This window comes from Pezoporus wallicus, unplaced genomic scaffold, assembly GCF_028554395.1.
Source record: "Pezoporus wallicus isolate ANWC-B61680 ecotype Strahan unplaced genomic scaffold, APGP_CSIRO_Pwel_v1 contig_8234, whole genome shotgun sequence".
Classification (NCBI taxonomy): Eukaryota; Metazoa; Chordata; class Aves; order Psittaciformes; family Psittacidae; genus Pezoporus; species Pezoporus wallicus.
The window spans coordinates 754,767-780,174 of record NW_026637703.1 but is presented as its reverse complement, the minus strand read 5'-3'; the positions used below and the strand labels follow the sequence as shown (position 1 = coordinate 780,174).

Here is a 25,408-nt window from a genome sequence, read left to right as displayed (position 1 = left end):
ATGCTTCCCAGCACATGGAAGAGCAGAACTCCCCCTGCATCTTCTCATCTTGATCAAGTGGGCAGACCTCCACATGCAGAGGCAAATGACTCTCACCAAACATCCTAGTGCTATCAAAGGGGAGAGAAATCTCCTGCTTCTGCAATGCTAGCCCTACACAGTCCCATCTTCACTTGAATCAGCTATGCCACTCAATAAAGCTCCTCCAGGAAAAATAATCTGTGGTTTTCTGCTCTATTGGATCCTGCAGGGCTGTTGGGTTTTATCAGCTCAAAGAGGGATCAAGTACCAGAGAGGGAAAACAGAAAGCAGGGGGAATACATAGTGAGGAGGAGAGAGGAAAATCCCCAAGAGGGGACACAAACCACATTACCACTCCACAGCAAATAGGGTGCTGTGCTCCTGCTGGAGAGCCCCACACCTATGAACAAGCAGAAACAGTTCCTGGATTTTAGGAGCCGTTCCAATCACAGTTCAGTTGTGTACCTATGACTCTGCAGTACTCCAGGAAAACTTCCAATCCCATTCACAGCAAGAGAACAACACAGTCTGTCTTAACTTGTGATGTGCAACCTAGTAATGGGGAGCTGCTACCAGTTTCCCCAGCCAGAGCAACCACCTTTAGCACTGTGTATAGCACAGCGTCCGCTGCAACAGGCTTCTTTTGTAAAGACATAGGAAAGCCCAACATCCCTATTGCACCAACAGAAATAAGATGTTGGGAATGTCCGCAGCCCATGTCCTGGGATCATTGGGGAAATCTGGGTATCCAGTGGCACAAGCAGAACCAAGCTCTGCTGGCTGGCCCTGAGTGCTTGCATCAGTGAGGGGAAGGGAACAGAAGGCAGAGCTCACCATATGGAGGGGTGTTCAAACACTAGCCCATTTCAAGAGCACTGGCAGCGTTGTAATCAGCACATATGAAGAAGACACACTGTACAGCAGGCAGAGGCTCATTTAATCTGAATTATGGAGTCAACATGCTTTTAATTACATCCTTAGCCAGGTACTCAGAGCTTTCTGTCATACGACTGTAGCCCAGGCTTAGGGGCTATCTTTATACCACACTTTCAGCAACACTTACAGATTTCCACATCACCCCATCACTTCCTTGCCTTTGCTTTCATTATAATTCCAGAAGAATCAGCAGGGGAGAAAGGCTGCTTGCTCTTTATTTTAAACAGGTATCGTCTCTTCTGTAGCATTTGCAATGCAAATGCATCCACATTTTGCTAGCAGATGAGGCTTGGGTAAATCCACTTTGACTGCTCAAACAGATAAACCCAGGAGCTAAGCCTGCTCATCTGCCCAGTGTGGACATGGGTTCTCAAATAACCCCAGAAAGCCAAAAAAGTCCCATTTTCCAAGAGTTATGGCAAAACTCTGTATAATCTACTGTAGTAGAGAGCTCAACAACTTGTCACTTCAGATCACTCATTACTGCCATAATCTGTGATGGCATCTGCATACCTGCTTCAGAAATCTGTTGCTTTCTTATCACCCACTGAGGAACACAAATACATGAGAAGAAACAGCTCAAAACTAACATCAATGAAAAATGCTCAGGTGAAAGCTTTTTGTGTGGCTTTCCAAGGTGCAGACAGTGGCATCCTGAAACTTAACCCTATACTTATGATGCATAGGGCAAAGTATTGGGAAATAAAATACAACCTGAACAACAGGGGTTTTGTGAAAGAGGAGAGTAATGAGGATCACACACAAGCTTAGGAAACTAGTAACTATATGTCACTAAATCAACTTCATTTTATGGAAACAGGTATGTGGGATACTGCCAAGAGTCTCAGTTGCAGGAGCCACTGACGGTCACTGGGACATGAATAACAAAATGTCCTCGAGTGAAACTGTACCCCATGGTACTCTTTCACACAATGACTCTTTCTCCAGCAGAAATTTCTCTATATTCTACAGTGCTCTCTGGGCCTTTTGGCTAAAGAATATAATTACAACAATCTCTGCTTTCAGAGGGTCTTTCCATTCTCTGGTGCCTTCTCATCCCCTGTTCATTCAGACATACCCAGTTCCTGCCATTGCTCAATAAAGTCCACCATCAACCTGCTGAGCGGCGTGGTCAGTGCCTCTGCTATGATGTTTATTCTCCTCAGCCTCACCTCAGAATTATTCCAGCCAAGGGCATGAAACCACTATGCAAAATAGAATCTAGAAGTGTCCCTCTGAAGAAGACACCACCATACTTGCCACTAAGCAAGGAGAACCCCAGTGCACAAAGCTGCGCTTTTAACAGAAGAAGAGACATTTAGGTTGGAACTAGATCATAGAATCATAGAATAGTTCGGGTTGGAAAGGACCTTAAGATCATCCAGTTCCAGCCCCCCTACCATGGGCAGGGACACCTCACACTAAACTATATCACCGAAGGCTCTGTCCAGCCTGGCCTTGAACACCAACAGGGATGGAGCATTCACAGCTTCCCTGGGCAACCCATTCCAGTGCCTCACCACCCTAACAGGAAAGAGCTTCTTACTTATATCCGATCTAAACTTCCCCTGTTTAAGTTTTAACCCATTACCCCTTGTCCTGTCACTACAGTCCCTACTGAAGAGTCCCTCCCCAGCATCCCTATAGGTCCCCTTCAGATACTGGAAGGCTGCTATGAGGTCTATGCGCAGCCTTTTCTTCTCCAGGCTGAACAGCCCCAGGGTTCTTTCCAACCCTATTTTTTGATTCTAGGATTCTATATAATATTCATGTTTTGCTCCAGGCAACGAGAGGCTTTCCAGAGAGCCAGGCAGAGGTCTCCAGCACAAAGGGACAGGAGCATGCAGGCTTCCAGATTTTTGCTTTAAATCACACGTATTATTTCAGCCTGCGTGGGCTGACTCCACTGTGGAAGAAGGAAGATGAATCCCTAAGGAACCACACTCAGCCCTGGCTCTGGTGCTCCCTTTGAATCATACATCGGACAAGTATGGTCACGAAGATCTCCTTGACAAAGCCCCTGGTACAATAGGATGGCTAATGAATGCCTTTGATCAGTTCTTGATCATGACCATCATTTCTGGACCGAAGGAACGCCAAAGTGCATGAGACAGCTTCACCCATGACCCTCTCTTGTAGCAGCACGTCTGCCAGTCCTCAAACAAAACTACACCGCTGCTTCCCTCCTCTTACCTCCAGCATGAGATTTGAGGACAAGGAACCTTAACAAAACAATAAAACTGAGCAAGAATCTGTTCTATGAGAAACATTTTTCCTTCTCTAGTAACTTAAGAGAAAGAGCAAAGGTGCAGCACTGGAGGGCTTTTACCACTCAGAAGCATTAACTCCTTTCTCTCTTCCCATGCTGCCAAGAGATAGAAATAAATCCAGACCTTTATAGATCTATGCAATCCAGATCACGTGGATGGGCTCAGGAGAGACTGTGTGCAAAACAAGATACCGAAGTCTAAGAGCTTGCAAACCATTAAGATGATTCAGGTTGTTAATTCCAGATCAGATTTCCACAGATGCTGGGGATGGTCCAGCTAGGCTTCAAACCTGGCAGCCTGAGCTCTACAATGGCCCAAACCCAAAACTCATATGCAACAAACGCCAAATCCTTGGCTGACCCCTGAGGTTTGAACATCAAGAGACCAATGTGTCCCCAAAATCCAGACATTGGCTTAAACAGCCAGAGATTACAAACAAACAAACACTATGACCAAAAATAACCCCAAGCAACCAGCCAAAACCCTGAGATATTTTCATTGCCTTCTGCTTGAGTTTCTCCTTTCTCCATGCTGCTCAGCTACACCAAATGTACTATGAACCCTTTGATGTCTAGCTCCAGCACTGAAATATTTATACTAGCATCAGTGGGATCCTGGTGGGCTTTCAAGAAGATGCAGGAGTAAGTGTTGGCTGCACAGGGTCAGGTCACCGTAATGGCAGGGAGCTCACTTAACTCTGGGGTCTGGATTCAGAATCATAGAATCTTATGATGGTTTGTGTTGGAAGGGACCTGAAAGCTCCTCCAGCTCCAACCCCTGCCACGGGCAGGGACACCTTCCACTAGAGCAGCTTGCTCCAAGCCCCTGTGTCCAACCTGGCCTTGAACACTGCCAGGGATGGGGCAGCCACAGCTTCTCTGGGCACCCTGTGCCAGCACCTCAGCACCCTCACAGGGAAGAATCATCTCAATGATTTTTCACCAGCTTATCCCCTATGTGTGGCTCTACAGCCTTCTAGAAATACCCCACTGCAAGGAAGGGACAGGGTAGGAAATGTGTGTAGGGAGACAACGTACAGTGTGATGTAGCACCCCAACTTCTCTTTTTCAGCTACATCAGCCCACAGTGCTAATTCCAACACATCTTCCCTTCAAGGTGGAGACAAGCAAGTCATTAGTCGTCTTACCCTGATAAGACGCCCAGCACCAAGTTGAGCATGAAGAAAGAGCCAATGATGATGAGAGGGATGAAGTAAAGCCAGTTCCAGGTATTTCCTGCAGCATCGTTTGTCTGGAATCAAAGAAAAAGGGAGAAAGAAAAACAGCTATTAATTCACATCAGAAACAAAGTACTATATGGAAACTGCAGGGCAGAGGGCAGGGGAGATTTCCCTCACATTTCCAGAGGGCTGTCCACCACTGATGTCTGGTTACTTCTGTTATGCTCACCAGCTGAAATGCCAGCAAAAGAACTGGTGAACCAAGCTGACTGTTCCACCATCCACACCACAATTTGTCATCCATCCCAGTGAGAAGATTCCTCTATTCCTACGGCTCCAGGCTGCTCCTGCTGCATGGCCAAAACATGCTTTGAAGCGACCTACCTTTGGTGAGACTCTGGACACCAACCTGCTCCCTTCCCTCCTCAACTCTGTGTTCCCATGCGCTGCGCATCAATGTCATATTCACGTCTGAACTGAGACCCGCAGCAAAGGAGGGGAACCCACTGCCCTGCATTAATCTGTGCTGCAATTAAGGCAGAGTGTGGCTCCATGCCCAGAATCTGTGCACACACGCAGAGCAGAAGACAAGAAGTCTGCAAGGAAAGGAGGCTCCTTCAGAGCGACTGCAATTCTACAGCTGCTGACTCAGCACTTTGGGCTTCTGTCATCAAACCCTGTCTGAGGCTCCCTGAGTAAGCAGCAGCCTCGATGGAGGGGAGGGAAAGGCGGTTTAGTTTATGACAAAGTTTCTTTATTCATCAACCACAAGGGAGCTCTTTAAGGAAGTGCTGAAATGTAAAATGCCACGTTGCCATTTACTGAGCCCAAGCGCTGAGGAAAAAAGCAAATTCTCCTCTTGTGAGTGAAGAATGCAGCAATTTGAGAAATCGGGTGAAAGGGAGGGGAAAAGAGAAGCAAAAAGAAAAGACAAGACCCAAAGACATTTTCCTCCTCCTTCCTCCTCCTGCAGAGGGTAAAGAATAGCGGGAACACAGAGCTCACCTACCTGCCCTATTGCAGAGGCTGGCAGAGACCACAGAGAAGTGCTCTCAGACACCAGCTTGTAAAAAAATGCATTAATTCTAACTGCTATGGGGGCCTTTTACTTATTATCTGTAGTGCTTTTGGGTCATTATTCCCAACCGTATTTGCAAGGGTAATTTTGCTTGCAGAAGGATTCACAGAAAGAAATGTTTGAAATGGGCTTTATTTCAACCACGTGTGCACTTGGTGCCACCTCAAAAAGAGTAGAAGTCACCTAATAAACAACCAAAACCAACGTATGACATGGGTGACCGATGTCATAGCATTACTTACGGGTTATAACATTCATAGCACTGATGCTAGTAAATACCTTTTGTGACAGCTTTTAAAATTGTGCATATCTGCGCCAATTCTTCCTCAAGGAACAGGCTCCGGATCAAACTCACAACAGGCATTGCTCCAAACAGCAAAAAATCTACGGAAATATCTGTGCCAGTTGATCAGTGACTCACCTGAGAGGAACAGGGACTCACCAACCTCATCACAAACCACCCCTGCTAAAGGGAAAACCAGCAGGACAGATCGATCTGAAGGAAAAACAGGCTGGGAAGTGAGAGCAGAAAGACAGGGAAAACTGCACAGCACAGCCTCTCATTGTGGTTTTTTAATGCCTGTTTGCAATACCTGCCATGGCACCCAAGCCGTGCTACTTCTGCATTCTCTGTTTTGTCTTTCCATTCCCCTTCTCTCTGCCTTTAGCTATTTCCTTTCCTTATTCTCCTGCACCACATCCCTATGGATGGATTCAGAGGAAACAAGGATGCTCGTCCTCAGGGCCTTTTCCTCCAACACGTGGGAAAAGCGCCTGGTTCAGCTCCTGGGGTTACCAGAGCAAAAGCCATGGTTTTAGATTTAGAGGTTGTTCTTCAATTCCCATTTTGTTGCCAGAGGTGGCAGCTCTCACATCTCCACTTGGAGCAAGCGCATCCCGATCCGCCAGGCTGGGATCTGCCATCAGCCAGGCAAGGGGGGCTTGAAAACCGACACACAAGGAAGAGCTGGAGGAAGGGAACAGATGGGAAAAGGGAAACCACATAAACATGCAAAGAGAGTGCAGCAGGTTCATTGCTGCCAAATGATCATTTATCGTTTATTTATTCATTTGAAGCAAAACTTGGCGACAGATCCACAATTCCATGCCACGATCAAAGCCCTTAGAAATGAAATGTGCTGAAACACAACTAATTAACCACCCTCCTCTTAGTGTTCGCTAGACTGTTTTATGCTCGGGGCAAGAAAAGGCCTTGCTCTGTTTGCTCTGCCTCCCGCACAGGGATCCAAGACAAACCAGAGAGCAAAACGCCAGGCAAAAAGGTCGACAGAAAAGCTCTCCTGATAAAGGAGAGCCTTCCCGGATGTGCAGCATCGTTCCCAGCGCTCCCAAGCGTGCTCAAACCCCACCACACTTTATGGCACGGGCTCTGCCATGCTGAGATGCTGTAATGAATCAATCCCGTTTGCTGCCAGGAAACTGAATTCCAAGGGAAGCCTGGATTCCCACAGGCACCTCTGGCTGTGCTGAGCAGAGGCTGCAGCCCTCTGCCCACGGAGCCACTGAAGCTTGGGCTGTGGCCTGTCTCCAGGCTTGCTCATTGAGCAGGATGAGCGAAGAGATCAAATCAATGCCTGTGCACAGTGTGTTACACTGCTGTACCGCCTGGCTGACTGTCAGTGCGACCTGCTCCTAACCACAGGGAAGGAGGAGAAATGAAACACCTGTCCTGATGTGCCAGAATTCCATCCACACACAGTAAGGGCTCTCTCACTGCCCAGGAGCTGAGGAACCCACAGGTCATTAACAGCTACAGGGCTCTTCAGAAGCACCCCCTGAACAAACACTGCCACATGGAGCTGAAGCCTTGCTCCAGGAGTGTCCCAGCACAGTACCTCAGGCACACAAAGCCCTTACGAACCATCCAGACCCTGGAGTGCTCTTCCCCAAAAGCCCAGCAACCACGGCTCCCTCTGCCCAACCACTGCTCAAGTCCAAGGTGCTTCCACCCCTGGCCAGGCACTTGTGCCAAGGTGCACCCACTGCTCCTGTTGGCAGCTGGGGCCTCCCTTTCCCTTCTTGGGGGTTGGAGCTAGATGATCTCCGAGGTCCCTCCCAGCCCAAGCCATTCTATGATTTGGGGTTTGGGGATGGGTTTTTTTGCTAAAAGCCTAGATCCCCAACAGCATCCTTCCAGCCTCCTCCATGTGACTCTGCTTCGTCATCCACCCTGGGTACCCCTGCTCAGCAGGAGCACTCAGGTCACAGCTGGATGCCAAAGGACAAACCTTTACACGTTGACACAATGCACAGTTGCCTTCAAGCACCTTCATGCAGCACCAAGCACATTGCCAGCATCTCCAAGCAGTTACAGCACAGCCACCTCTCTGCAGACGCAGAGATAGGGAAGTGAGTGCTGTCATCTAACAAATGCAGGACTGTCACACAGGGAGATTAATGCCCTGAGCTCCAATACAGCCCAAGAGAACTGAGTGTACTCCAGCAAAGCACAAGATACTTCCCACAACCGAACCTTTTGTGGCTTGTCCAACACCAGAGAAAGGCCAGCATTAATTCTCACTTCAGTCTCTCAGACACAGGGAGCTCTTAGGCCACTGCTTCATTATATTAACAAGATGGCAGCTGCTTCGAATTATTAATTCATTTAAAGATATGTTTTGAAACAATTGACTTGAAAGCAGCCTACTGCTGCTTGCAATGTGCTGCAGAGACCAGAAATGCTTTTATATTATCTTTCATCTTCCCTGGCCATGGCCCATGTTCTGAGGCTTATGGGGAGGCAAAGCCCTTGTGCCTGGCTGACCTAAAATGAGTTTCCCTGTTGCTGGAGCCTCTTGCAGCTCTGCTCCAGCCACCCCATCCCCTCACCATTAAGTGGTCTGTGAAGCCCTCCCTGCTCCAGCATCCCTCTCCCAGCTCATCCATATCCCAGCAGCACCACACTGGCTCTCCCAGGATCCTGCCTACTTCACAGTATCACACAGTATCACAGTATGTTAGAGATTGGAAGGGACCTCGAAAGATCATCTAGTCCAATCCCCCTGCCGGAGCAGGAACACCTAGATAATGTTACACAGGAATGTGTCCAGGCGGGTTTTGAATGTCTCCAGGGAAGGAGACTCCACAACCTCCCTGGGCAGCCTGTTCCAGTGTTCCGTCACCCTCACTGAGAAGAAGTTTCTTCTCAAGTTTAAGTGGAACCTCTTGTGTTCCAGTTTGTACCCATTACCCCTTGTCCTATCATTGTTTGCCACTGAGTAGAGCCTGGCTCCGTCCTCGTGACACTCCCCCTTTATATATTTATAGACACTGATAAGGTCACCCCTCAGTCTCCTCTTCTCCAAACTATAGAGACCCAGCTCCCTCAGTCTTTCCTCATAAGGGAGATGTTCCACTCCCTTAATCATCTTCGTTGCCCTGCGCTGGACTCTCTCCAGCAGCTCCCTGTCCTTCTTGAACTGAGGGGCCCAGAACTGGACACAATACTCCAGATGCGGTCTCACCAGGGCAGAGTAGAGGGGAAGGAGGACCTCTCTCGACCTACTAACCACCGCCCTTCTAATACACCCCAGGATGCCATTGGCCTTCTTAGCCACAAGGGCACAGTGTTGGCTCATGGTCATCCTGTCGTCCACTAGTACCCCCAGGTCCCTCTCCCCTACACTGCTCTCTAACAGGTCGTTCCCCAACCTATACTGGAACCTGGGGTTGTTCCTGCCCAGATGCAGGACTCTACACTTTCCCTTGTTATATTTCATCAAGTTACTCCCTGCCCAACTCTCCAGCCTATCCAGGTCTCGCTGGATGGCAGCACAGCCTTCTGGCGTATCAGCCACTCCTCCCAGCTTAGTGTCATCAGCAAACTTGCTGATAGTACACTCAATTCCCTCATCTAAATCATTGATGAATATATTAAATAATACCGGTCCCAGTACTGACCCTTGAGGCACTCCACTAGTTACAGGCCTCCAACTAGACTCAGCCCCATAGACTACAACTCTCTGGCTTCTCTCCTTCAGCCAGTTCGCAGTCCACCTCACTACCTGATCATCCAGTCCCCAGCATCCCTATAGGCCCCCTTCAGACACTGGAAGCTGCTCTGAGGTCTCCACGCAGCCTTCTCTTCTCCAGGCTGAACAGCCCCAGTGCTCTCAGCCTGTCTTCATACTGGAAGCGATTCTTCAAATTGCCTATTAAACACTGCTGAAAATAATTAAATCCTCTTGGGGAACACAAAAGCAGCAACAAAGACCTTTGCCATAGGAAAATATTGTGTGGCATGTGGCGAGGACTGGATACCCCAACTGGAGACGGTTGTGCTGCAAAAACATCTCACATTTCAGCTCCTGATTTCCAGGTTTCTGATGGAAACACCATCATGCTCTTTGCCCTTCTCCAAAAATCATCCATTTCTTCACTTGCAGTCCCTTTATTCCTGTACTGGGAGGAAGAGAGCACTCAGGGATGTCCATCAAGGCTACACCAGATCAGCACTATCACCACAGCCCCACATGTGAACACATGACTTTATGGTAAATATGTAATTAATATAATTATACAGACTTCCTGATGACTTTGACTTGCACAGGGTAGGATGTCAGTGCAGGCCAGCTGCCCATATAAGGCAGACTAAGCCCATGGCAGACCCCCACTCCTCTGTGGGTGCTGTCACCACAATGGAAACCCCTCCTGCTCACAGCTGGAGCTAAGGAAACACAACCAGAGCTTCATGGTTCAGGGTTGAATTCCCTTAAGCTGCTGCTATGGGTGGACAGCCACCTCTCAAAGAGAGCAGCTGCACAGCAGCCTTCACCAGAGCTCCTCTACCACTGCTTAAAGGCAGCCAAAATGCCTTTATAGGTGCTCTTCTATTGACTTTGAAGCTTTAAATGAGACCTTAGGGTCTTAGCATCTACAGAAGGGTAAAGGCATAGACCATCTTACTAAGTACTAGCACCAACCTGAGTAACAAATCCCAGAACAAGGTCTAGGCTGGTCCTGCCAGCAGATCTCCAGCTAAGCTTCCCTGGCTGTGCAAAGATGCTGCTTTGGGCTCTCAAGCTGTTAGAAACCCATTTAGACTTACTGTTACTCTACATTTTTTACCAGTGGAACAACAAATCAACTCTCTTTGCCTCTGAACAAGGAGCCGTTCTGCTGCTTGCATTCTTCTGTCAGCCACTTTTGACAGGAGTAGCAACTTGAGGCGATTGCCCCAGATCTCCAAGGAAGGAATTCTGCCATCACTTTGCTCAGCACATTGCCCATCAATGTGAAAAACAAGCAATTAATGAGCTAACACATAATCCTTGGGAAATGTTACCAGAGTGGGGTTCAATAAAGCAGCGATACAATTTGACAGATCCAGCCAAAGCTGAACCACCACATCCCATTAGCTCTTTACTATGTTTTTAATCAAAACGTGTAGTACACCTAGAGTTTACTCACTTTAATCTAATCAATGGTAGGGCCTGACTTATTTGGGCCAATTAAAGTGTAATCCTCCTTTAGATAAGTGCTTTTGCATTGAGGGAAACTCTCAGCTGTCTTGGAGAGCTGAACTCTATTTACCCTTCATCTGATTTTTCACTATTTGCTCCTCACTACTCCCGTTAATTAGCAACACTATTTCTGTTTGATTTATTTCTGTCTGTTCCTATTCTTAGGATTAAGTGAACACAGAAATTAATAAGAACAAAACCAAAAATAATGAAAGTGTGTACAGTGAGCACATGGAGCCTTATCCAGTGCATTCTCTCTTGGCATTAACTCCTTAGAACCATGGAATGGTTTGTGTTGGAAAGGACCTTAAAGCTCACCTGGTTCTAACTCCTGCCATGGGTAGGGACACCTTCCACTAGAGCAGCTTGCTCCAAGTCCCATCCAAACCAGCCTTGAACACTGCCAGGGATGGGGCACATCTCTGCTCCCACTGAGCTCTTCATCAGAGACAGACAGACCTTGCACGAGAAGGTGTAAAGGCAAAACCCCAAATTTGCTGAGAAAAGCCATTCCAAGTTCAATCTGTGGAATCAATGATGACCTACCCAGTCACAAAATAGCCACAGGCTCAAATGACATTTAAACCAGTCACTTCTCTCGGATGCTATACAGTCTGCATTACCATCATATCCCAAAGGGTTGATCTTCACTTCTGGGAAGTGCAAAGTGCTTTCACAGATAGAGAATGAGCTATTGCAGCTGCATAGGAACTTAATAGCTCCAAGTCCAAATCTAACTCGTATCTGAAGTCCCTGAATGCATAGCTGTGGTCAAGCATAGGCTTTGCCCATTCTAATTAAGAAATACTCATTATTTGCTCTGTATTTGTAAGCAAAATCCCTGGTGGAAAGCTTGGACCCCATTCTGCTGAAAACCCTGGAGAAAATACTTCTGCTCCAGACTCCAATCTGGTGGAGTGCAGCCCAATGCATTGTCATATTAGAGCACGAGACACTTGGCTCCCCCTTAAAAAGGTAACCTCAAGTCTAAAATCCAGCAGGACATTGAAGAGCTTCTTTGCATTTCAGGTTTCATTTTAAACAAAGATGACCACAAAAGGGATTACTTCTTACAACAGTGCAACCTCCAGGAATAAGTACAGGGGGCTAGGGGATAATGAGGGGCCTCAGTCTCTCATTCATAAATAGAGGTAAGAGCCAAGTACAGCATCTTTCTTACCTCCCTGAGAACGTTGAACCTGAACATCTCATTCAATAGAGCTGTGGAATATTTTTTCTGTATTCCAGTAATTCGGTTACCAAAAGGTTTCAAGAATAATTACTTTTTGAAAATACTCATTTCTTTCCTTTATTCTCCACTTTTTTACCCCACATCTCTTTGGATTAACTGAAAACAGAAGAATTAAAATGAAAAAAAAAAAAAACAAACAATAAAAACCTAATAAATTTTTGTCTTTTATGCTTTCTATAGCTGTTTTCAGCCAGAAACACCCCCAAGCCCTGCATTAAGGATGTTTCTATTGCTACCCCCAGCTTTACAGAAGGTTAAACTGTGCGAAAGGAGAGTTGCTTCCACATTTCCCAGCAGACCAGCAAGAGAAGTCCCATCTCTCAAGTCCTGACCCGTTGTGCTGGCTTATACAAAACACCAGAATCTGAAAGAAAAAGAGGCCTTTTATTTTTTTCCTCCCAGTTTCAGTTTAAATACAAACTTGGCACAAAGTCAGCCAAATAACTTTGGTTACTGACTTTCAGATGTTACAGTCCATTTGCAGAGAGCATCTGTTGTTCAGCTCTGCAGGGATAAGGCAGCCAGGGAGAGGGGGGTGCTGGTGATTGACCCTTTTGATCCAAATTAAATTGGCAGAGAGGTGCATTTCCAGTTGATGCTCAGGGGTTGTACCCCCCACAGGATGGCAATGACAGAGCACCTGCCTGGTGTGCTCATCTGTGTGAAGGAGAAAGCAAAAATGGGCTGGTTAATTAAATCAGTGGTCAGCCCAAATCACAGTCCCACTATGTACAACGAAACCGAGTTTGATTTGGGTTTGGATACCCCCCTGAGCATCCCTCCACCTGGGATCAGTGGGTTCAGGTTGTTAGAACAGGACATATGGACAGAATCACTCAATCAGCCTGGTTTGTGTTGGAAGAGACCTGAAAGCTCATCCAGCTCCAACCCCCTGCCATGGGCAGGGACACCTTCCACTAGAGCAGCTTGCTCCAAGCCCCTGTGTCCAACCTGGCCTTGAACACTGCCAGGGATGGGGCAGCCACAGCTTCTCTGGGCACCCTGTGCCAGCGCCTCAGCACCCTCACAGGGAAGAGCTTCTGCCTCATATCTAAAGGGTGAATTAAAGAGGGAGTGAATTAAAATGGAAGGGCTCCAGCCCAGGCAAGCTGCAGGGAAATCTGGAGTCAAGCTTCAGCCCTTGTGGTTATATCTGCTCATATGTGCTTTGAGGAAAACTCCTCAGCTGGAGGATTCCACCTGTGGCTGTGGGATGGACAGGATCTCAGGAAGCCCTAAGGTCCATATGTGGTCCAGCTAATGACTGGAGATTGGAAGGTCTCCTGATCTTCTACAGCACTGTAACTGTGCCTTCTGTGCCTCTATGGTAGGTCTCAAGTGGGGTTTGGATGCTAGGAGATATTTTATAGCAAAGGATGTGCTTTCTGGAGGGCCCTATGGGATGGGTTACCTGTCGTCTTGCGGCCAGTGACTGTAACAGAAGCACCCAGAGAGCCCACTGACCTCTGCTCTCTCCACATCGAACCTTGGCCAAAGGCAACCAAGTCCCAGGTTTACACCTGCTCGAACTGAAATCTCTGGGCACTATAAACTCCTGGCACGTGTACACTCAAATCAGTGTGTCTGGTAAGATCCTCTCTTTGCAGGAGGACTCTGAGTTATTCCACTCTTCCTTTTTTCCTCCAGAATAGAGGTCAGTCCACTTCACTGCTGTAGTAACAACCTACCTTGCTCCAATCCCTCAGTTACTCCTTAGATCCACTCATAACTCCTGGTTCCCAAGTTGGCACCAGACAAAAAATATCTGAAAAGCCTTCAAGTCTCTCAATATGAAAATCAATGACGTTTTGAAGTGAAGATAATCTTTCTGCCCCCAAAGAGAGGTCACTTTCATCCAGCCCCACAGCTACTTGCTGTTCGGAGGAGAAGAACACAGAGCTGTTCACTACCAGGATCAAAATCAAATCCAGAGTGTTTCATATTCTGCAAACTAAACTCATGTGCGACCACACACATCCAACCTCTCCTGCAGACTCTAAAGTATTGGCAGCACCATCTATGGGTGAGGGTTGCGACACCAGGCCTGGCATAAGATTTTATCCACTAGGACTAAGAGCCCAGCCAAATCTGAACGAGCTTGCAGTGCTAAAGATAAAGCACCTTTTGATGGTGATGGTTTTGGATGCTGCATAAAAGCCTGCCCAGGGCAGGAGAACACAAAAGGCATCAGCCACAGAGTTGATGTGTGAACTGTGCCTGCACCTCACCACCCTCACGGTAAAGAGCCTCTTCCTTACATCTAACCTGAACTTCGCCTGTTTAAATTTGAACCTGTTACCCCTGTCCTATCACTATAGTCCCTAGCTTTTCTTTCCAATGACAAGAGGAAGAAAGTCCCAAATAAGAGAAGAAGGGAGGTGTAATTCTCTCGAGCACTGAAATCCAGGAGCCAGGCTTTCAGAGGAAAGCATCCAAATGCATAAAATCAACCGAAATACCAGAAGACACTCAGTATAATCCTAGGAGCTAGCAGCATTTTAATCTGCTACAATGCCTCTAGCCCTGTATGAGCATGTTTTAACTAGTTGTTACATGCAATAATAATGCTAATTCAGCCAAGTTTAAATAGAAGCAAATCCATCCCTTTGTTTCCTCCTTTCTCCAGACTTAAAGAGCTGGGGAGGTGGAAGAGAGCAAAAGCACTGAGGTTTTCTGCCTTGATGCAAAGGCTTATGGCACCAATAAATCAATACATAAATATGCTAACAGATTTCTTAATAAAAAATTCATTCTTTCCCCAGCTACTCTGGACTCACTCAGCTACTTTATTCATGAGCCTGCCTGGCACTCTGAAAGCTCTTTCCCTGTCAAAAAACCATAGGCTGGCCAAGGGACTCCACCCGTCTTCTTAAGCTTTATTTTTGTCCTCTCTCCTCCCCTTTCTTTTATTTTTAAACAGCTGTAGAGTTTAATTATTAGTGTAAACTTGGTCTCGACAATTCCCATTGGAAGCAGGTAATGCATGTCCACAGTAAAAGGCAAGTCAGACCAATGGTGAAGGCACCCCGGAGAAAGCACCACCCAGCAGCCACCCAGCCAGACACTGTGAGCCCCATGGGGCAGGTACAGCCCTGAAGCTGTCTGGAACAGGCTTTTTACACATATGAGCACCTTTTGCAAGGTCACATAGCAAGTTAATGGCGCAATGACGAACAGAGCCCAGAAAGACCAAAGCTGTAACCAGAGGCACCCAAATCACAGAATCAGCCAGGTTGGAAAAGCCCTTCAAGCTCATCCAGTCCAACCATTCCCAGCACTGCCAAGGCCGCCACTGACCCATGGCACTGAGGCCTCGTCTCCACGCTGTGTGAACACTTGCAGGGCCGGTGACTGCAGCCCTGCCCTGGGCAGCCTGTTCCAATGCCTGAGCACCCTCTGGGCAAGGAATTGTTCCTCAGCTCCATCTAAACCTGCCCTGGGGCAGCTTGAGGCCGTTTCCTCTTGTCCCATCCCTTGTTCCTTGGGAGCAGAGCCCAGCCCCTCCTGGCTCCATCCTCCTGTCAGGCACTTGTAGGCAGCGATCAGGTCCCCCCTGAGCCCTCTCTTCTCCAGACTGAGCAACCCCAGAACCTTTGAACAACCCCAAAACTTCTGAGTTTGAGTCTTTAGCTGGAATTTTTAGCTGTGACAGCAGACCAAGGCACTGCCTTGCTTATGACCACAGTGCTCAACCCAACAGTGCCCTGAGGGCATCCACATCAAGCCATTTGTCAACACATCCTCAAAAACAATGTCTAATAAAGGGCAAATCTACCTTACCTGCATTCAATATTCATCACAAATCTTAAAGCCAAATTGCTAGTAAAACCACATAATTCACACAATTTCACCTAAATATGAGGCAAACTGAGATGTGGAGGGGCAGCCAATTCATCCAGCAGAGCTCCAAGATACAGTATGATTCAAACCAGCACCACAAGTGCTACACATAGTTGTCTTCAGGTTTCTCTTCTCTGAACACACAGCTGAGTTCTGCTGTCCAAGAAGGGGGAGAAAGCACCACCAGGACCCCAAGCAAGGTTAGTGCAGAGGCTGGCGCTGGGTTGTGCTGGGTTTGAGGAAGGGCTGCTCCTTGAAAAACAGGCACTGCTTCTAAGTTTGAAATTCGTGGAAGGCAAGAGTGCTTTATGTGGCATTCATTGCCTGAGAAGGCTCATGTAAATCAAGTTACACTTGGAATAAATTCAGAGCTCTTTTGATGTCTTTTCTTCCACTGCAAAGCCAACCAACGAGGCATCAGGTATCCGCTGTCTTTCATCGAAAAGCCAAAGCTGTTCCCAAATGTCCTCCTAAGGTCATAAGGAGGGAGAAACACACACGTATACACACAGGCTCATGTATTTAGAGCTCTGTTCAGTTTAGTTGCTCATGGATACATGTGATATTTAGATACGGGTGCATTCAGACTGAAAGTCAGGTTTTGTTAGTCTAACAAGTAGATGCAGAATAAACCCGTGGCCTGCAGCCACAGTCAGTGAGGCAGAACCAGTCACATGGACCAATTCCCAGACCACTGAAGCAATCCAATACTCAAATCACTTCCTGACTTGCAACATAGGAAATTGTGGGTCAATGCCCTAAATCACTGTAGATAATGACAGTTCTAAGAATAATCCACAGGCTTCCTTATCATTTTAAATGCAGATCTAGAGTCTTCCTGTTTTTCCCTCTAAGCATTGCTGGCAACAGCTTCCCAAGAAATTTTCGACAGCAGAAAACTGTTTCAATAAATTAAAGTCTTGATTCCATTGTATAAAATTATAACAAGAGGCTATTACATGCATGCATGCTTCAGCAGAGGACTGGAATTGAGCACAGTGTCTACCTATTTAGATTTGGCCACATTCTCATTTTGTCCTCTAAGACTACCTCCAGCAGCATAGCTTCCCTCTAGTTAATTATAAGCTGAAAACACTCTTGTGAATACATCTAGAACTCACAGAACTAGCTGGAGCTGAGACCCCGGTCATGCAAACTTCAGGGCACGGCAAACCCCCAAGTCCAACAGTCTTTTCATGGAATCCCAGCCTGGTTTGTGCTGGAAGGGACCTTAAAGCTCCTCCAGCTCCAACCCCTGCCACAGCAGGGACACCTTCCACTAGAGCAGCTTGCTCCAAGCCCCTGTGTCCAACCTGGCCTTGAACACTGCCAGGGATGGGGCAGCCACAGCTTCTCTGGGCACCCTGTGCCAGCGCCTCAGCACCCTCCCAGGGAAGAGCTTCTGCCTCAGAGCTCAGCTCAGTCTCCCCTCTGGCAGGTTAAAGCCATTCCCCTTGGCCTGTCCCTACATCCCTTGTCCCAAGCCCCTCTCCAGCTTTCCTGCAGCCCCTTCAGGCACTGGAGCTGCTCTCAGGTCTCCCCTTCAGGAGCCTTCTCTTCTCCAGGCTGCCCCAGCCCAGCTCTCTCAGCCTGGCTCCAGAGCAGAGCTGCTCCAGCCCTCGCAGCATCTCCATGGCCTCCTCTGGCCTGGCTCCGACAGCTCCACATCTTTCTTCTGTTGGGGCCCCAGAGCTGAAAACAGTCCTTTGTCAATGCAAACCCTACTTCTCAGAACAGGAGTCCAAAGCTATTTTATCACCTCCATTTTCCTGTTTCAGGCAAAACAACCAAGAAACTAAACTAAAACCAGTTGGTCACGATCCCCTCAGCCCCATCTAAAGATGTTTCACAAGGTTTTATAAAGACATTTTAAACAGAAAAGGACAGTTTGCTGCAGCAAAAAAAACCATAACCACGAGCCCTGCCAAATTGTTCCAAATTTGACTGAAAACTCTGTGAAATTCCAGATTTAAGTGTGAAAATATTTACTACAGTGTAAATTCATTATGTCTGTAGAAAATTGAGACTAGCTGAGAGCTGCACTGTGTATTCAAAGTGTCCAATGACAATCAACATGCGGTTTTGCCTCAGGCCATGCTAAGAAACAAACTAACCCTCAAATAAGCAAATACACTCAAGTTTTCTTCCTTGTGTCGATGAGCAGGTGACTTCGCTGTTATTGAAACACGGTATCAAATGCTTCAAATTATACCTGCACTGTTTAGGAAACATCTGGTCAAAACAATGGGAACTACCCACATTTTTCATAGGCTCACAGAATGGTTTGGGTTGGAAAGGACCTTAAAATCATCCAGTTCCAGCCCCCTTGAATCCCCTCCCTGAGCTGCTGCTCACGCTCTGGGGGTGCAGCCCAACACACAGGGGGGGTCTGGGTCAAGAGCACACTGAAGCTGGGTCACGGGGAGTTTCTGATTGACCCATAGCCCCAAACCCTTCTCTTCAGGGCTGCTCTGGATCACTTCACCCAACCTGTAGCTGTGCCTGGGGTTGCCGTGATGCAGGTACAGAACCTTGCACTTGGCCTTGTTGAACTTCATGAGGTTGGCATTGGCCACCTCTCAAGTGGGATATAGAAGAGATGTAAAATCAAAGTTTATCAAGTGTTCAAGGCTGGGTTGCATGGGGCTTGGAGCAACCTGCTCTAGTGGAAGGTGTCCCCTGGACTAGAAGACCTTTAAAGGTCCCTTTCAACACAAACCATTCCATGACTCTATAAAAAGAAGGAAGGTCACCGGTGCTGACCCTGAAGGCAGGCAAAGGAGAACAATGGCACCTGCTCCCAAAAAAACAACTTCAACTTGTACCTTGTTGCAGCACCCTCATGACATACACCAACAGACTGACCACAGATTATCTCTGACCCCAGCAGGCTCTTCCCTGTCTTCTCTGCTGCTGACACAGCACAGGAAAAAGCCCTGATAGCACCCATCTGTGGAGTTCCCTAAGCTGAGCACCCCCAGAGTTGCATTGCACCCACACACCAAGCATCCTACTCATCTCATCACCAAGGTATCTAGACCCAAGGCCACACCAATGCAGTATTATGCCCCTTACAGCTGCCTGCCTTCATTCCTCTCCTTCCACATTCCTTCCACAGGACGTGCGGTCTATAGATTTCTCCCACACACTCAGCCTCTTCTGTCGGAGAACCTCAGCCACAAGTATTTTGGGTTGCTGTAGGAACTAGAAGAGCAGATAGTCTTCACTTTTGGTTTCCTTAGAAGCATTCTGTTATTCTCTTCCACTCAAACCACAGATGCAGTAGTCATGGAATAAGCATACTCTTGAAAGCATGCAGCTGCCTTTTTCATCCTGTAGAGGAAACCAATTGCTGGGCATGTAAGAGAGCTGCTTGTACCCTCGATGCTATCATGTTGTCAAGCTGCAAGTGAATTTCTTCATCTGGAGTTTTCATTTCTTGGCAAGCACTCATGATTAAGCTGTTGTTTGAAGAGATTTTCATTTCTTTTCAGAGAGCAATTGTTCTGCTGAAGGGGCTCTTTAACTTGGATGATATATGTCATTCTCCTGCTGTATATCTTAAATGTCTCCTACTAAACCTGGAGGTGGCCACCCCACAGTCATTTTGAATATACCTTCAGTGAGACATTAAAATAAAATGCAGAAGCCTCAGTGAGGCACTTAAATTCTTGCTCAGCTTTACACATCTGCTCAAGAGCTTTTCTGAACAGGGTGATTTGCTGAGTCAGGGCTGAAATGCCCCAATCCCTTTAGCCTTAGAGAGAACATCCATGCGGGCACAGGGTCAGGCAGTCTGTGTTTCCAGACAGATGGAGACCCCAGCATGGTCGGAGACATGCATCGCACCCGTCTTGGCATCTAAATATTTCAAAGCCATTCTAGCACTAGCCATGTTGCACATTTTCTATCACAGTATCTTTGGATTTCCACAAAACTTTCCAGGCAAGGAAGCATGCAAAGCCTGCCATGCAGGAGCACTGCATCCCTAAAAGATCTGGGAGTTCAGCCCTTTGGCAAGCAGATCCTCTGGCCCTCCAAAATCCAGGAGGGAAGCATGAATAAATGGATATTAGCTGAAGCAGAATTTAAACTGATGTGAGACTGCTGTACTGACAGCTCATCATTCCACACAGGATCTGCCAGTTGCACAGATTCCTCCACTTACCATGTGCTGTCCTATCACAGGGGCCAGCAGAGCAGTTCAGCTGGTGTCAGGGAAACTCAGGTGTCAGGGAAACTCAGGCTGCTTGCTCAGGGATTGTCAAGGGAGTTTTCAGCTGAACCTCAGGTCTGTTGACCTACACACCAATTTATTATACCACTATATTATATGTATCTGATGAGGTATCATTAGGAGCAAATACTCCAAAACTTGGTGTGAAGCTTCCCTCTAGGGAAATAGGGGATGAAAAATCCAGTCCACCTTTTTAACAGCAAGATGCTCAGGACAGTTTGGGTATGGAGGTACATAGTACTAAGCCTCCCTGCCATTCAAGCAAAACACATGCTGTAACAACATAATGGGATGAAACAGGCTTAAGAGCAGCAGGAAACATGGGTGAAATCCACAATTCTACAATCAGCTGGAAGAAGGGCCATACATCAACCCATTCAAGGCCTCAGAAGAGGTAGAAACAGGACATGGGTGATGCACGGGCCACATGCAGGCTCTGTCTGTTGGGATGGGTTTCATACATGGGGAGTCTCTACCCAGAATTTCCAACATGGCTTTCTGGTCAAGTTAATAACTTGGATGCTCTGTTCTGTGCTTTTCTTCAAGAGCTTGGTGAGCCCTAAGTCAGTCCCTGCCTTCTGAGTACTGACTCTGTGAAAGGATCAATACAGAGACTAAGCTCTTTCCTTCTTCTCCCCCAGCTATTCACTATCACACAGATCCTCACTCAAAGCTGCTGCCAGGCTCTTGGCTGCCTGCTCCTAACCCTGCCGTTGCTGCCCAACTCCTCTGTAAGCAATTGATGATACTGGAACACAAGAAATCACCATTAGCCTGACAGCAGCAGCGAGACACTGACAATTATCTGTCACCTTTATGTCTGATGCCTATTAGCAAATTAAAGCCATCCTAACTCAATAGTGAACGCAATTTAGCACTAACAACATTAGGGGGGTTCTCTTCTTTATGAAACTGCAGGGAGGAAGAGAGCACAATTACATCCACGCAGCTCCACAGCACAGGAGCTCAGCTCCCATCTCCATCATTAATCCATGATACCGGTGTATTACACATGCACTGCTGGCTCCAGAACACAGCGCCTGGTCCTGGGCATCTCCCTTGGCTGTCAGTACATTTCCAAGAGCAAACACGCTGTGACAGGAAGAGTTCAGTGCTGATGAACATCAGGTCCCAAGGGTAATCTTTCCCCAAGATAGGGCTATGGGAAACTTTACACTATAGACATATAACCCAGCTGTTAGCAGATGCTGTGTGCTCTTGGCTCTGAGATGCTCTAAAAAGCCAAGAAGCCAGAGTAGGCTCTTTGTGATAGACAAGGCTGTGGTGTCACATTTCTTCACACACTTCTAAGCATTGCTTGCTTTAGCTTTGTTATTTCTTTTCATCTGCCTGCTCCTCACTTCCTACACTGTGCTGCATTATCAGACCTCCAACTGGGCTATGTCCCCCTCTTTGAAGACCCAGGTAAACCTTGAGGCCCTGGCCATGTGCTGTGCTCCCAGAAAACATTTCAGCTCATGCTTAATTCTGTAGTATGAGGGTGCTGAGGCGCTGGCACAGGGTGCCCAGAGAAGCTGTGGCTGCCCCATCCCTGGCAGTGTTCAAGGCCAGGTTGGACACAGGGGCTTGGAGCAAGCTGCTCTAGTGGAAGGTGTCCCTGCCCGTGGCAGGGGTTGGAGCTGGAGGAGCTTTAAGGTCCCTTCCAACACAAACCAGGCTGGGATTCTGTGCAACACAATAACAGAAAATCTAAGTGAAAGGAGAGCACCCTGGTTTTCAGGCTGCTCTTGTGCCGCTACTGATGCCAAGCATGGTGTCAGTTCCCAGCCTGTTTTACTGGAACTGCTCTCCTCCAACCCAGGGTCCTAAAACCCCACATTCAACTGAAGCAACGCTTGTCCCTTGGACACAACAGAGAATGCAGCGTAAAAGAAAGAAACCACATCAGAAATGTGTTGTGTGATTCAGAGTGGCAAAACAAAACCTTTCTTTGTCCTTCTCCTTCCTGTCAACATAATGTAAGGAAAGCACTTCAGTCAATTTCCCCCCTTTTTCCTGTCTGCTCACAATTTTGCTGGCTAAACAGTTTTGTTTCTCAATATGTCGATTCAGAACAAGGAGATCTAATACACACACAAACACAAAGAGTGGTCACAGGAGCATGAACCCATCCTAAACCCCTTCAGCCACTAACATCAAAGGCTGCCAACCCCAGGGCACACAAATATCACTGCAAACAAAACCTCATTTATGCTCATCCATCTCAGCATCTAGCAATTACGGATTTGTGCCTTGGTGTACTGACTTCAGGCCACAGCTAACAGACTGCAGACAACACACATCTTCGTAATACACATTGGGTGTATTAGGAAGATGAACGATTTCAAAGCCACCTTAACAGAGTCCCACAGGCTTTTCTATTGCATTTAGTGCTGTACCAAGGTAGGTACGACAGTCACATTAGGAAAGCCAAGAGCATAACCTCAAAGGAAATCAGAGTCATGAGCAAATGGACAGCAAAAAGCTGCTTAAATCATCTTTAAGCCTTAACTGGCTGGTTTAAGAAGTGCTTGAAAGTATGGGGGGTGGAAGGGGGGGCTCCTGAGCCTGGGAGGAATCTCACAAGGAGGCAGCAAGCTAAGAGGAACCTTAATCTAAGTGTCCGAGATGAAGGGATGCTGCTTTGTGTTATTTATTCCCCTTCTGCTTTATGTTGCGCATTCACCTGCACCCTTCCCTCTACCTTTCTGGAGAGTTTTGCACAGGAAACTATCTCATGGTCCAGGCAGCCAGTGCTGCTCACATCCAATCTCCTCCTGTGAACATCACCTTTGATTCCTCAATTCATATTTGTGACTGATGAAGACCGAGTGTCCATGGTTTGATCTTTATAGATAAATGCTCCCAGAAAGACATTGTGAGCTCAAACAACCACACCAGACGGACTCTTTTCTACCCCTACAAGCTCCAACACATTCACCATCCCTCCAACAAAACTACCTCTGCGTTGTGCTGGAAATGGAACAACAATTACATCCAAACTTTCCATTGCTGTATCTTTATAGGAAACAAGAAATTGAAAGCCAAAAAGGGGAATGAAAAATAGCAAGTGAATCATAAGCTATTTTAAATTCAGGGAGGGTAAAGTTCTAGTTGGGATCCAATTTTGGGTAGATTTATATTGTATTTGAACTGTTCATACCTCCTTACAAGCATATTAGGTTAGGTCCAGTCCACAGTCTTGAAATACCCACTGGACACTAATATTTGTCAGTAGAAAATAGAAGAAACACGAAAATCTCTTGCCATTAAGATCAAAAGAGAGCGAGTGCACACTTTGACATTTCTCCTTTCCTGCAAGGGGTCCCTGTTTTGCAAAGCAAATTCCACCATGTAGCTTTGAACTCCTGTAGAGAAAAGATAAAAGGTGAAACCCCAGCTCTTTGAAAGTCAACATCAAGACTTCTGCCAGCTTCAGATGAATCACGTTTGACCCATGGTTTTCTGTAGGAGAACTGGGACCACAAACTACACTCCTCAGCTCCTTGGGAGCTCCTCATGCACCTCCACTGCAAAGGCATGAGTACACCTCATGAAGGGGTATAGACCAGCTAGTTCAAACAGTGCTGACTGTGTAATGACCACAGCAAGGAGCTCAAAACCCTTCCTAATCCTCTGAGTAGACAATGGAAAGCACTGAGCTCCAAGCTAACCACAGCTACAGCGCTAGGTCCACCCTAGCTATTCCACTGAAAGCTCCACCAGTGCATCTCCTCTCTGGTTACAGGCTTTGTAATGAATTCTACTTAGCAGAGTAAAAGAATTTTTCAGTTGGGGAATTCATGGGCAGGCACAAGACTTTTCAGGCTTTTCTCACTTTGTAGAACAAGGTGAGTTTCCCATGGCAATCAGGATTCAAGGCAGGAGAGTGTTTCATGACAGACAATAATGTTCTTGCACGGGAAAGACTGAGAATTACTGCTATAGAAGAGGAAACCAGGAGTTGTACTATTGCCTCTTTAAAATACCTCCAAATAGCCTTTATCAGCAATATGCAATAGATGAATGAATCACTGTCATTCACAAACATTAATCACATAAACTAGATCTGGAGGAAGATCAGGACCGATGGTAATATTTAGCGTATTAAAATACTTCATAGAGAAATAACGAATAAATTTACATAATGGGCACAAGAAATACTTTGATCACCTCTTACCACTTACGTCAGTAACACACAAGGTGGACACAGCTGTCTCCCATCGCTCCCAGTGTGATGCTCCAGGTGAACACTACTGACTGCAGAAAGTACCTACACTGACAGAGCCCAGAGCAGAGCCTGTGCCAGCACCACCAAACCAGGACACACAACGGTCCCATCAGCCTGGTGCAGAGGCTGGTCCACACGGGTGAGAGGCACAGCTCCTGTCAATGAACCAGCCTGGGGCTAAACTAGTCCCAGCTGCAGGAGAAGAAGTCAGGTTTGTTACTTTAAGGCGTGCTGTATTGAGCAGCATCACTGCCCACAGTGAGCTGGTGCTTTAGGTAGGTTTTTTCCCCCTAATTTCACAGTCCAAAAGATGTTCTGTCTGTACCTTCAGGGGTCTCTGATCAGTCTGCATCAAGTCCTTCCACAGAGGAAAGCAGTTTAGTTACTCTATTTTCATGTATTCCCAGATCACGTTGAAGCCTTTGATTAACAGGAGGTAAATGCACTCCATTTGCTGGAGGAAAAGGTTTTTCCCTGTCCTCAGGGCACAGCAACCTTCCCAAATCACTTGTTGCTACTTGGACCTTTTCTGAGTAGAAAGAGTTCCACAGCTGACAAATCTGCAGCTCGTGAAGAGCTTGTTTGGAGCAATTGTTCTGATGCTGTTGCGCTGCTGATTCAGGAAAGAGGTTTCCCCAGCTGATTCTTAAAGCATTTTACCCCATTGATGAGTCAGTCTTTTTCCTTCAAGCACAAACCTCCTTCCAGATAAAGCTCTATTAGAAAGCTTGCATTGGCCCTAATTAAACTGCAACTCTGGGAAACTATAAACAGTGGATCAGCAAATAAAAATCAGGGTGGAATTTGTGAGCTTGCATTCTCCCTGCCCTCCCAATTCCTCAGTTTATCATAGGAGGAGGAGTGAATATTTGCAAGGTTG

At 46.9% G+C, this 25,408-nt stretch overlaps 1 protein-coding gene across 13 annotated transcripts in view; it reads right to left on the bottom strand.

Moving 5' to 3' along the window:
- CACNA1B (calcium voltage-gated channel subunit alpha1 B) overlaps positions 1-25,408 on the bottom strand; it is a 297,887-nt gene that overhangs the window by 160,613 nt on the left and 111,866 nt on the right. For all 13 annotated transcript variants that reach the window (XM_057407342.1, XM_057407353.1, XM_057407354.1 and 10 more), the window contains one exon: positions 4,375-4,478. In XM_057407342.1, coding sequence (XP_057263325.1) covers positions 4,375-4,478 — 104 coding nt within the window. The remainder of the gene's footprint in view (positions 1-4,374; positions 4,479-25,408) is intronic.